This window comes from Magallana gigas, chromosome 7, assembly GCF_963853765.1.
Source record: "Magallana gigas chromosome 7, xbMagGiga1.1, whole genome shotgun sequence".
NCBI lineage: Eukaryota > Metazoa > Mollusca > Bivalvia > Ostreida > Ostreidae > Magallana > Magallana gigas.
This window is the reverse complement of record NC_088859.1, coordinates 18,202,254-18,215,543: the sequence shown is the minus strand read 5'-3', so window position 1 is coordinate 18,215,543 and position 13,290 is coordinate 18,202,254. Positions and strand designations below refer to the sequence as shown.

At 33.2% G+C, this 13,290-nt stretch overlaps 1 protein-coding gene across 7 annotated transcripts in view; it reads left to right on the top strand.

Annotated features, from left to right (window-relative positions):
- The window catches only part of LOC105344510 (receptor-type guanylate cyclase Gyc76C), a 50,191-nt gene extending 37,461 nt beyond the window's left edge, over window positions 1-12,730 (top strand). For all 7 annotated transcript variants that reach the window (XM_066065521.1, XM_066065520.1, XM_034457081.2 and 4 more), the window contains exons 6-22: window positions 658-854; window positions 1,289-1,424; window positions 2,487-2,626; window positions 3,072-3,177; window positions 3,483-3,561; window positions 3,989-4,079; window positions 5,694-5,873; window positions 6,382-6,486; window positions 6,891-6,962; window positions 7,405-7,567; window positions 8,029-8,175; window positions 8,374-8,551; window positions 9,055-9,195; window positions 10,154-10,277; window positions 10,673-11,015; window positions 11,369-11,460; window positions 11,895-12,730. In XM_066065521.1, coding sequence (XP_065921593.1) covers window positions 658-854; window positions 1,289-1,424; window positions 2,487-2,626; window positions 3,072-3,177; window positions 3,483-3,561; window positions 3,989-4,079; window positions 5,694-5,873; window positions 6,382-6,486; window positions 6,891-6,962; window positions 7,405-7,567; window positions 8,029-8,175; window positions 8,374-8,551; window positions 9,055-9,195; window positions 10,154-10,277; window positions 10,673-11,015; window positions 11,369-11,460; window positions 11,895-12,293 — 2,693 coding nt within the window. In that variant the 3' untranslated portion in view covers window positions 12,294-12,730. The remainder of the gene's footprint in view (window positions 1-657; window positions 855-1,288; window positions 1,425-2,486; window positions 2,627-3,071; window positions 3,178-3,482; window positions 3,562-3,988; window positions 4,080-5,693; window positions 5,874-6,381; window positions 6,487-6,890; window positions 6,963-7,404; window positions 7,568-8,028; window positions 8,176-8,373; window positions 8,552-9,054; window positions 9,196-10,153; window positions 10,278-10,672; window positions 11,016-11,368; window positions 11,461-11,894) is intronic.
- Window positions 12,731-13,290: the final 560 nt, after the last annotated feature.

The following is a 13,290-nucleotide window of genomic DNA, read 5'->3' as shown; positions in this document are numbered from 1 at the left end:
TCAAATTTTACAGGTTCGTGGGGACGTAATTTCGAGTATTAGAACCATTTCAACAAGAGCTTGGACTTTGGGTAGTTGAGTCAAACGGTAATGTGACGTAGGCCTGTTTATTTCATTGCAGGCCACTCAGCCGTGGCTCTTTGAAATCAACGGGATTTGTCTGGCTTTTGAGCGAAGACTACGCAATCGGTGTATATATCGCTTGAAACAAGCGTCATTTTAACTTGTTTTGACGCAAGAAATAGATCGTAACATCGTACTGAAAGTCCAAGGTCTTATTAAAGTGGTTCTATCTTATACCCTCAACAGTAAATATGACTGTAATATCTGACCCTAATTTATTAATTCGTGGGGGAGGGTACTTCTTGGACCCAGGAATTCAACAAAAATTGAGCCACCACGAAATCTAATGATTCCACAGTAATTAAGCTATCTATCGACGAGAATGATTCATTATAAGCTATGTTACCTTTATGTTATGGTTGGTCAACGTTCGGAAAATATTGCTGCGGCAAGCCGTAATTTCAAGAAAAATGACAATCCAACGGCATCTTATGCAAATGACATGAGCCATAAGTGCTTAGCCTTTGTGTGTTGACACCAAGCTTTCCATTGTATTGGCAAGTCTGTATGTTTTATATTGCATTTATTCTTTAGAATTAATCAGCACAACTAAAGGGAAAGACCATGCAAAGGGACGACTAGAAGCTTTCAAATATTTCATCGGGGTCGTGGAATCGCCCCCAAATTATGATGAGTATGAGGAATTCAAAAGTATTGTCAACGAATATCTGGAAAAGTCGCCTTTTAGTTTCCAGACCCCTTTCAAGGTCAATAAGACCATAGAGAAACGAGTAAGTTCAATTGTGCTTGAGAAGGTATACTAGGCATTCATTCTCTGTTTATGATACAACCAGATGTGACTTTCATTCTATAAACGTCAACAACAATTTCCATGTCCATTTCGTCACTTGATGACGCAAATTTGAATCAATCCGCTGTTTAATACTATCGAAAATTAAATGTGAAATAGCAAATGTTGGCATAGATAGAAACATTGAAATGCTACAGTACATAAAGCTATATACAATATTTTCCGGTAAATAGATTAATATGTCTGACACCCTCAACCCCTATAAAAATCGATTAATCGATTCCAACCTAAACTTGAAAGTAGATGACAAAATTTTTTTATAAAAGCTTAGAAAATTGAGAATATATGACAACTAGTCTAATTGATTGATCGCTTTATCTACGAGTTTAATTGCGTGTTGACTTTATTTTACAGCTCAGGACCGAGGCTGCCTACCTCTATGACGCAGTCTGGTTATATGCTAGAACAGTGCACAAGATTCTGGAGCAAGGGGGAGACATCCGGAACGGCACCCTGATCATCGAAAACCTAATCAACGTCACCTACAAAAGTAGGACCACAGTTTTGTTCATTGCTCACTGATCAGCTTACGATACAACTTAGATAATATGATAACACTAAAACAACTACTAGGAAACATTTAAATTTTTCATACATTTTTAAGTTTGTCTAAAATAAACAAAATAGTTGAAAATCCAAAGCGGGATGGTACTTGTCTCGTATATGTTTCCCCTTCCCTACCGTACGAAAAGTTTATAAATTTCACGTTCGTTAATTAACTTTTTCCTTTTACGAGTAGAAATAATAGGTACTTTTGAAGCTAGATAATGTACATTTTAATACAGTTTACAAAGTTTCTCAACTTTTTAGGTATTTCTTCGTTTTGGTTTGATTAAAAAATATCAAAAATTTCAAAAACTGTTCTTAGGTGATGAATCATTACGTATAAATGAACATTTATGCCTTGTACATATACATAATTATATGTACATGCAATGAATAGCTACAAGATTTACCTCGAACTTACACTTTAAAATCACCCCCCACCTCCCCCCCCCTCCCTTGCGACGAAAGAATTTTAATTATCATTGTTATTAAACGTTCGAATATATAATTGTTCTAAGAATAAAAAAGGGAAGTCACGATTTATCATTACCAATACCATCAAACACAACCTTCCTCCCGGATATTAAAGAAAAATTTCCTTTTTTAAAAAGCCATAAACTATCGTCTATCAAAATTTAATTTTCAGAACAAAATGACAACCCCATTTTTCTCTTCAATTCACTTTTCTATGATGCATTTGGATCCATTTTCTGCTCAGTTATTCATCGATTCTTCTGCGACTTGAAATTCAGAATTTATGTTAACTTATTAAAATGCTAGCGGCGATAGATTCTTGCAAAAATTTACCACTGAATTGAAACGAAATACACGAGTATGTCAATTTTTGGTTTGGGTAACGAATTCCCTGAGGTGTCATAGAAAACTACAGTACTGTACATGGCATGTAAAACGACACTGGATATTGAAATTAATTTAGGATAACAATTGCATGTAAATTAATTTATTCCAGTTAGATATTAGATATTCTGTTTGTCGATTTTTGCAGGTGCCATAGGATATACGACAAAGATAAATCAGCGAGGCGACTCGGAGGGAAACTTTACACTGCTCGCACTCAGGAACGAGAACTCTGTCTGGGGACTCTACCCCGTTGGGGTTTTCCGGCAGACATTTGATGAAATGCCCGTAAGTTCTCTGAGATATTGTGTTTCTTTTCCACTGTCACTTGTGCGCATTCAACGACCGTTTCTCCCCTAATCTGATAAATTATTTATACGTTTTTGCAATTTCCGGTTTTTCTAAATGGTAATATCATATGACAAGTTTTTGCAAAAGAATTTAGATTCTGATTAAAGTGAGGGCCGTCATAAGTTATTCATACGTGTAACGTAACCTTCAGAACAGAAAACCTACGATAAGATTTAAACAAATAATTTTTAAGAATATTGAATTTTCAAATTCGGGTTTTCCAAAGGACAATTTTCATCCTAAACCTTCGCGTGCATGTAACGTTATTTTTAGCAACTTTGGATGCTCTAATAAAAATCATGCATATCGTTTTCTTTAATTTATGAACTAAAAGCACATTTTCAAAAATGTTTTTACATCAACTATTTAATCGATTTTAAAGGATTTTGAGTTCTATGAAGGCAGGAGTATTGCTTGGCCCGGGGGTATGATTCCCGTTGACGAGCCCGAGTGTGGATATAATGGAGAGTACTGCATAGAACCCACTGGTAAGACATTAACTTTGATAGTCGAATTATTCCACGCCGGCGTGCATGATTATGAAACAGCATATAAGAAATTCGTCAAAAATTAATAATCGTAAATGACTATAACATAGTTAAAAAAATAATACAAAGAGTTCAAATACCAAAATATGTAAGCCCAAAAAAACCACTCAACAAACCAAACAAACAAAAAAGCGAAAAAAAAATAAATAATAAAAATAAAAATATATATATATATATACCAAAACCCCCCAAAACCGTCGCTTGTTCCTGTATTGCCATTAATAGTTCTTATTTTGTTGATCTAGATTATACAGTTGAAATTGGTCTTGGAATAACTGGAGGGATTTTGCTTGTCATCATCATAATTGGAACACTTTGTTATAGGTAAAATATAAAAAAAAAACTCTCCTGTCAAATTCCTTAATAACTTAATGTGTTACAAAGGACAAACATACAAATGTACTTTATAACAAAAAAAAAATGCTTGAGTCATGAGTACTAGTCTACGTCTGTTTTAATAATTATACTGTAACGATATGAATTCAGAAAGTGTATTTCGCAAACCAAGACTTAAGGAGGCTCGGTTATCAACAAATTAACCATCAGATTTGTCTTAAACTTTTTCATACAATATTTTTGGTCATAAACTTACATTTAGTAAAGGAAAAATCCAAATAATTTAACATTAAAATTTTATCATTTTTCTCTTTCTATATACAGAGCTCTTCTTTTTTAGGAGATTAAAATAATATACAAATGGTCACGACCATTGAGCCCTCTTAATAAATGCAAATTTTATTTATTTCCACAGAAATTGGAAGTATGAACAGGAGCTAGCCAGCCTTTTGTGGAAGATTGATTACAAGGATCTGACGATAGACTATGCCGACCCGTGTACCATGGTAAATCTCGGTCTATGCATGTTTTTTAATACGTCTTTTGGTATGTTTATGTGAATACTCAGTAGGCCATTATATAGTACAGATCAAAAAATGATTTAAATATTTGTATAGATATTGTATATAACCACCATTCCTGATTAGACAGTCCTATTTTTAGCCATCTTCATTTCAGTTGGATCTGACAAGAAATGTACCGTATATTCCATTTGCTTCATTTTTTAAAGTCTGATGTTAGAGTTGTTTTAACATGAGCTTGGATTTTGGGCAGTAGGCGGGCTTTCTCTCACCATAGGGGTGTACTTAACTGCTTTAATGTTTAACTGTCCAGTCATTGGCTAATAGATAGTAATATACTGAAAGTAATGAGCCCGACTTCATCCAGGGCTGTATATTTCAGATAAAACAGCGTCAATTTCACACAATAAAGAAGTTTTTGGGGAAAAAACTTTCCGATTTGTACAGTCTATATTGAATGAATATTGATGAGAGAATTAGAAGAAAGAAGGTCAATATTTGACAGTGTGTTTTGATGAGCAAACTCGATAGTAAGATCCCGCCGAAAGTCCAAGCTCTTCTTAAACTTAAACTCGATGGAAAAATTTCAATTTGGAATTATGTAGAATTTACTGTGTTTTGCAGAAAATGTGTTAATATTGGCACCGCTTAACTTGAAAATTACAAAATGACACTTTATTATATGTATATGAATTTAAAAAGGGTATCCATCATATTAACTGTTATTTGGTAAAATGTCGAGGGCTTTATGGATTAAACAGTAAGGAACCAAAGCTTTAGTTCCAGAACCTAGCGCTTCTTGTAATGTCTTTGACAGTTCACTTAACAAGTGTCGAACCTGAGTAGAATATCAATACTGTCCATTAACTGAAGATATAGAATTTGCCAAATTCCTCGAGTGTTAATCTAGACCCTGACAGATAGATGAAATTAACTTATGGGAAAAACGCACTTTGTCAGAGAAATTGAAATAGAACGTTATACGTATGATAAATGGGCGTATGATATACTTATATCAAATGATGATGAGAACATAAGTATATCTATGAAAAATCAGCATTATATACTTGCATTCTTTGAGGTTTCATTCTGTCATTAATCAAATTGTACTTACATGTAATGAATATTTCAACAAAAACATCGTCTTTTTTGAATAAGGGACGGCATTGTGGAATAAAATCGCTCTACAGATATACATACAGACATATTGTCATGTTTAATCCCTTAAACTAAAGGCTCAGCTTCTTCACATCTTCATTTGCAATTGTTTCTTGGCTATTTTCCTATTTTGCAAATATGCACATATGCTGAATGTTTGAATGAGTCCATCAAAGTCCGTTCTGTCCGGCAAAACAGTTTCAAGCGGACACCATCGGACTTATGTGACAGTTTAAATTACGGTAGCTGTGTATTTAGTTGTAAGGCCCTGACCTCCTCTAGAACTTTATACACGTATAGTGGCTTAATTTTTCAAGTGATTCTTGCATTGATTATCTAGGTCCCTTACACTTTGCCATATCCATACATTACCATGTTATGTTCTCACCATAATACTCTCAAGTATTAAATGTTATGTTTTAGGTCTGCTTTTTCTTTTAGCCCTACTTTAACAATATCACGAGAGCATCGAGTAATGTGTCCTTAACCTCGCATTATGAAATGGACAACAGACAACTGTATACGAGCGTCGGTACATACAAGGGAAATCTCGTTGCCATAAGAAAGGTCAATAAAAAGAATGTCGAGCTAACCAGGAGTATCAAAAAGGAGCTAAAAGTGGTATGCATTTCTGATTTTTATTTTGAAAAAAAAAATCAAAGTATTGAAAGTACTGAGAGGTGTCGAAGGACGAGATGTTAAAGTGCCCGAAATGTGTTCATCTTTTAGCTTTGCCTTTATGTATGACAAATTCATCGATGACCACTTGTTTTTGTTTTTGTTTTTTTTTTTCAAATAGTGTGGTATCTCGTTTGCGGAATCAATTTTTTACTACGAATAAAAAGTTGTTTTTTTTTTAAAAAGAAGGCAAATAACTTACTGCTCAATGAATTTTATTTTATCGTTTTCAATATAAGTCCATGCAATAACCAAACATTCACTCAAGATAATTTACATTCTACGAAAAAAATCATGTTGAATTTAGAACAGCATTTGGTATATTATTTTTTTTTACATCGAATTATAAGTTTTATTATGTCACATTAAACAATGAAACATAACTTAAATCCCGTATTTTAAGACAACATTTAGTTATTTGTTTCCTTAAGATTTATATGATTTATTTTAGATGAGAGAATTACGTCATGATAACGTCAATCCGTTTATTGGATCCTGTATCGATGCACCATACATTCTGATAGTGAGTGCTTACTGTTCCAAAGGAAGTCTACAGGTAAATTAAATACTTTACGGCAAGTTCATGATATCTCAGTTGTTTGAAATTATAATATCGAAAGTGAATATATGTATCACCTAAAAACCTCCCGCATTCAATTCCTATTTTACCCATGATTTAGTACAACGTACAACTCAGAAAATATTGCTTTAATGAAGTTTTCTTTGATAAACCATCGTAAAAGTTTGAATATATGTAGGAATATACATGTTTGTTTATTAAGATAACTGCATGTATGTAAAGTATATATAACATGCATACCATCGAAATACATCATAATGCAACCTTCTGAAGAAACATTGATCTACAGCATCTATACTCTTTGTACCAAGTATTTTATTAATAGCTCATCTGATTTATTTTTACTGGCACTGTTGGTATTGAATATCGACTTTTTACAGGATATACTGGAAAACGATGACATTCAGCTTGACTTGATGTTTATTGCATCAATAGTGTTTGACATAATAAGGGTAAGCTATTGGCCTCTAAATATCCATTATAAAGTGATTCTCAGTGTTAAAGCGAAAGTATAGATGGTTATTTAATCTTATTCTATGCTGAGAGATTTACTAATTAATAAAGGTATGTAGCATACAGTATCAAGCTAACTGATTTATGCTTAAATGCATATATTTTACATTTATTTGACAACACGTTTGTTCTTCCGCCAGTCGACTTTGAATTTTGAATTTCCCTAGACACTCCCCTTGCAATCAAATTTTGGTATAATTCTAATTTAAAATCACCGACAGTTTATTTTAGCACGAACATGTGCATATTAAGCATATGTCAATGTGTAATTTCTGTCAAATCTTGAAATGGAAAGTTATTTTGGCTTTTAAAAAATTCATATCCTATTCAAATTCATGCATATGGACGAAATTAATCTTTAGAATCGTGTTTTGATTATAGGGGATGATGTACCTTCATGAAAGTGAAATCAAGTCCCATGGGAAATTAAAGTCCAGTAACTGTGTCGTCGACAGTCGCTGGGTGGTGAAGATAACGGATTTTGGTCTGACGGAGTTTCTGGCAGGAACGGAAGAGGACCCCTCGGAACATGCTAAATACAGAAGTATGTTGTCAGACGACATTTGTTAAAAGGAAGACAACTCCGTGTGATAAGAAATCATATCTACCAAGCAGTTCTTAATTTCATTCTTTTCTCTTGCTTTATGGTTGATTTATACAATTATAGTGCTTACTATATGTAGTATTTTTCTGTATTTATCAAGCAGTATTCTTTTATGTTAAAATAGTATTCTCACATCTTTATAATATTGTTTGAAAACTAAAAGGGAGATAATTCTGATACTGGTACATGTGATATTTACATCCCCTTGTTTGCCAAAAACATTTTTTAAAATTTCCCCTTATATCTTAATGCATTTGTTTGAACACAGAAACAAATCCAAAATTTAATTTGATAAAAGTTTTAGAATTGATAAAAATATTAAGAACGTGTCTACCTTTCTGTAAAATAGATACTATTAATTTTATAAATTCAAAATGGTCGTCGTCTTTGCCTCTGTTTAGATATGTTATGGACGGCCCCCGAGTTACTTGAGCTCGAAAAAAAGGGAAGGGGCACCCAGCCCGGCGATGTGTATTCCTTTGCTATTATCCTGTACGAAATCAACGGAAGAAAAGGACCCTATGGAAATTGTACGCTGGACCCTAAAGGTTGGTGTGCAGAACAAAGTCCACTTTCTTTTTGAATGGCTTATTAACAATATAATAGTAAACGAACTAAGAGTATTTACAATACCAATGTATATCCTACATCTATACATGTACTTAAAATCAAAGAGTTTATATCTTGTGCTAATTACATTGTAATGTAAAAGCCCCATTTCTTGTAGATATACACTTTTATTTTAGAAATAATCGCGCGGGTTAGGGACCCTAAACATGAAATGTTTCGCCCTCGACTAGCAGAGCTAGACACCACCCCCAAGTTTGTGACTGAGGTCATCAAAGAGTGCTGGGCCCAGGACCCAGAGAAGAGACCAGACTTCAAAACCATCAGATCAAAGCTAAAGGAGCTGCAAAGAGGAATGTAAGAAAAAATAAACTAACGTTTTTTGGGGAAGTATACAGTCTGTATTGGCTTGCGTCTATAATTGATAAGGTCAAAGTAAGATTTGGTTAATGCGTTTGTGGATTTTTATTTTGTTAGTATGATTTATGTGAAATTGAGGAACTTACCAGTATACCAAATATACCTAAGGTTCGAAAAATACCATCAGTTCCTATTCTGTAGCATGATTTTAAATAGTGTCTATATAGATTGATAAGTTGCAAACAGTGGAAATGATAAAGAATAATCTTAAAGAAAATCGATGATGTATATAAAAAAAAATATGCCATGTTCAACAATCTCATAAAAAATCGACTATTTCCGTCCATCCATTCATCATATAAAAATTATTTTTTTTGCATCTTAGAGGAAGCAGCAAATGATAGATAATTTACTTCACCGCAATGGTCCATTATTTGATCACGTAATGGAGACAATATAATATCCCGTTCTTTTAAAATATGTTTCTTGTTAATTTGAAGGAAACCGAACATTTTAGACAACATGATATCTATCATGGAGAAATATGCCAACAATCTGGAAGCCGTGGTTGACGAGCGGACGGAACAATTGATCGAAGAGAAGAAAAAGACGGAGGAACTGCTCCATCAGATGCTGCCAAAGTATGTATGGGTGTATGAAAAATGTAGCTTAAAATCGACGACAAAAAGTCTGAAAGAGAAAATTCGAAACCTAGGCTGACATTTTTATTGAGCGCGCTAGGAATTTAAATAACAAAGTTTTTTTTAAGTACTTTTAAAAATAGACACAATAATAAAAGATTTCTGAATATATTTCACAAGGAAGGAACGAAATTTGAGCATGTTTTATTTTGTGCATATGGACTCAAGTGTTAGCGTTTCCGTCACTCACAACGAGAACAGTGAACGCGTATTTTATGATCTAGTAGTTATTTTAAATACAAGATGTTTCACGTTGCACACGTAGATAGCCAGTATTTAAAAAGACAAAACTGTTCTGAGTTGGCTTGCAAAGCGAGGCAATTATTTGATTTTATAGCATGTAGGAATGTGTGGTTTGATAATCTGTCTCACTTTATTCAAATGTACTTTAAAAATGAAACATATTATTGGAAATGTTGTCTTACTTGCTTAGGTACAAAATGTCGCATTCAAAAATATTTATTTTTTCTCGATTCGTTTTACATATACACAATATAGTCTCTGTTTATATTTTGCATTTTTAACTATAGTTATCCCTCTTGGTTTTAAGAATGATGCTACAGAGATATTAACACTGACTATTTATTTTACAGCTTTGTAATCCAAACGTTGACAATTTTCATAAGATTTAAGATATAGTTCCTAAGTTCTCTATAATCAGTTTTTTTTCCTAATAGCCGATTCTTAAAGTCCCAAGAACTTACAGAATTACAATTACAATTCCAAATCCATTGAAGAAAAAAATATCAATGAGCGATACATTCAAACTATTTGTATGTTTAGATAATGTCTACTCAACATGTTGAAAAAATACTGTCCAGAATTGTAACTATAATATTTCGCTATTACTTGGCACTTTAGTGTCTTTAAACTGTGTGTTCTTACTCTGTTCAAACAGATCAGTAGCAGAACAACTGAAAATGGGTAAAGAAGTGGAGGCGGAGTCGTTTGATTCCGTAACCATCTACTTCAGTGACATATGTGGGTTCACAGCCCTGTCGTCTGAGAGTACACCCATACAGGTAAATATATCGGATACTTTCTGGAGTGAAGTACATGTACACGTGTTTATTACGTAAAGTGCGACTCTTACTGTGAAATATAATTGTAAAGAAACATATGAAATCTTTATGATAAACATGTGTTAATAAGGCAACTGTACTCTAAAACAAAATTGCTACATATAATACTCCCAAGTGCTTCAAGGTCAGACCCGGTTTTGTTTTTAGCAAAACGAAGAGAAAGCCCTTAATTTCTCCTTTACCCTATTTATAAACAAAACAGTAATTCACCGTGTATTCAATATTACATAAGTTACATTGTTTTTTTCTTCTGTTGAATGCGTTGCTTTCTGGAACATGGTTTTAACCATGTAGTATTGAGTTAAATTTTTCCCGGCATTTTATGTTTATTGCAGGTGGTGAACTTGTTGAATGATCTCTACACATTATTTGACTCTATCATTGAGCATTATGACGTGTACAAGGTAGAAACCATCGGCGACGCTTATATGGTGGTTAGTGGTCTCCCTAACCCGAACGGAACAATGCATGCTGGGGAAATTGCCTCGATGTCACTGCATCTTTTGGAGGCTATAAAAAGTTTTAAGATTCGACATCGAGAAAACGAAATGATAAAACTCCGAATTGGTATTCATTCTGGGTCATGTGTCGCAGGAGTGGTGGGTCTGAAGATGCCAAGATACTGTTTGTTTGGAGATACTGTCAACACAGCATCCAGAATGGAGTCAAATGGCGAACGTATGTAAAAGTTTATTTATTGTAGTCCTATAAGAGTATATACTGTTTCATAAAACATAATACAAACTTGATTTTTAAAACTATAAAGAACTTTCATTCTACATTTTTAAGTATTCTCGCTGATAATTTAATCTGAAAAAAAAAATTCTTTTATTCTCGTTAATTTGAAACTTTAACTTACAATATGTACATTGTTGAATTCAAACTAGCCAATAGTATTGTAATTTTTTGCAACATTTAAAACATGTATGTCAACTTTTTGATGAATGCAAAGTTCAAAAAATATGTGATGAAGACTAATGTACAAATGGAATGTACTAATGTACAATATTTCTATGTTTCCTTTTGTGCAGCTCTACGAATACACTGTTCACAGCGGTGTAAAACCATACTGGATGAGCTTGGAGGCTACCAGACAGTAGAGAGAGGTTTTGTGTCAATGAAGGTATGATAATTAATTCAATCAGATGTTACTATTGTAGTAGTAAATATAATTGATATGCTTTTCAAGCCAGAGTAGTAAATGAATTGATTTTTTCATATGAAAAAATCAGCATGTCGGTAACAAACGTTATTCTTTTGAGTTAGTCAAGTAAACAAGTTTAACTTATTTAACTTATAAAAATATTAGAATAGGTAAGTATATTACCTATACTAGAAGTCAAAACAATACTACTATGATATAAAATTTCTTTGATCTCGAAGACTTAGAATATCAGGCATGCTTGGCCATTGTTATTTATTTTTTTTTCCAACAACATGAAAACCAAAGAAAAACAACTACAAGACAATTATCAAAAGAAAATGTATTGTTAGAAAATTCTATTTAATTAAATACCTTTATTTATTTAACTGAGCGTTTTTAACTTCTAAATTTAGGGTAAAGGAGATGTACTGACGTACTGGTTGACAGGGGAAGACAAATCCTTCCGCAGGAAGCGGATGTCGCGGTTTATCCTGACTCCTGACTCAAGTCCCACGCTATCAGGAAACAACAACCAAAACCGGACTCAGTGCAACTGTGAAAAATCGGAATCTCTCTGTGTTGACAATAGACTCAGTCGCTCGTTTTACAGAAGGCATTCGTTGAACGACTCTTGCAACGGAAGCGTGCCTTCCCAGTTCTCGCTAAATCCACACAGAATTTCTAGTTTTAAACACAGGAGTTCTAATTTGCCCTCTCCGAGACTGTTCAAGCAAATCCAATTTAAGGAAGTTGATGAAAGCAAGATAAGAAACTGTGATCACAATTTAGAGTTAGCTCCTTTAATTACCTGAACAATTTTTTCCTGCACTTCTATACAGTACTTCGTTGATAAAAAATCTCAGGAGTTATCTTTCTTGGATATTAAACGAATTTTACTTCTAGAGTTTGTATCTTGTGTTAAGTATGCAGTACGTTGTAGTTAGTATACTACATGCGCTGATCTAGGTGGGGGTGGGGTCAAATATCCCTCGGACCACCCATCCCTGGGAAACATTTCTAGATCCGTGCATATACTAATTTATTTTTGATTGCTTTTTATATTATTAATTTTAACTTCCGGTGAAGTTTTATGTTTTAAACATTATGTATTATGAAAAAAAAAACTGCTAGAATAATTTACTGCTGGGTGCATTTTTAATTTCTGTGATACTTTGAATAGTCAGTTATGTTTTAATTTTTATTATTCAATGTGTTGACATGTTTTAATGAGAATAAAGATGTGTTCGTTGTTTGTGTCCTTTTTCTAGTTTAACCTTAGAAACATTTGATTGTATTCATATGCGTGTGTCTTTTAGTAAATAAAAACAACTCACTATATGGACTCAATTAAGGTTCAGACGCCCATGGTATTATTTTAAAATCTGGGTTTTTTTTAATTTAAAAAATTTGCAGGTGATGATATTCTGAAAACTAATGTTTAGGGATGAAAAATCAAATATTGACGAAGGGTTACTTATTTTCTCTCCCTTTTTTTTAAAGTGCCCCTTTTGTAACAATGTATTTTTTTTTTGTCCAATTTAATTTTTGAATTTCAAGCAACAAAAATGAGAAAATCATTCGTACCTCTATGAATTAGCGAATTTGAATTCATTCGTTTTCTTTATAAGAAACACAAACCCATGTAATTATGTAAAGCAAGTTACGTGAAAAATCATCGATGTACTAGGATGGCTAACTTTAAGACCCTTTATTAATCAGTTTAATACATTGCGTTCATATTGTGTAAATACAGGTAATCGACTAAGCTACATGTATATTACACCCACGATATTGTTGAATTAGATTCTG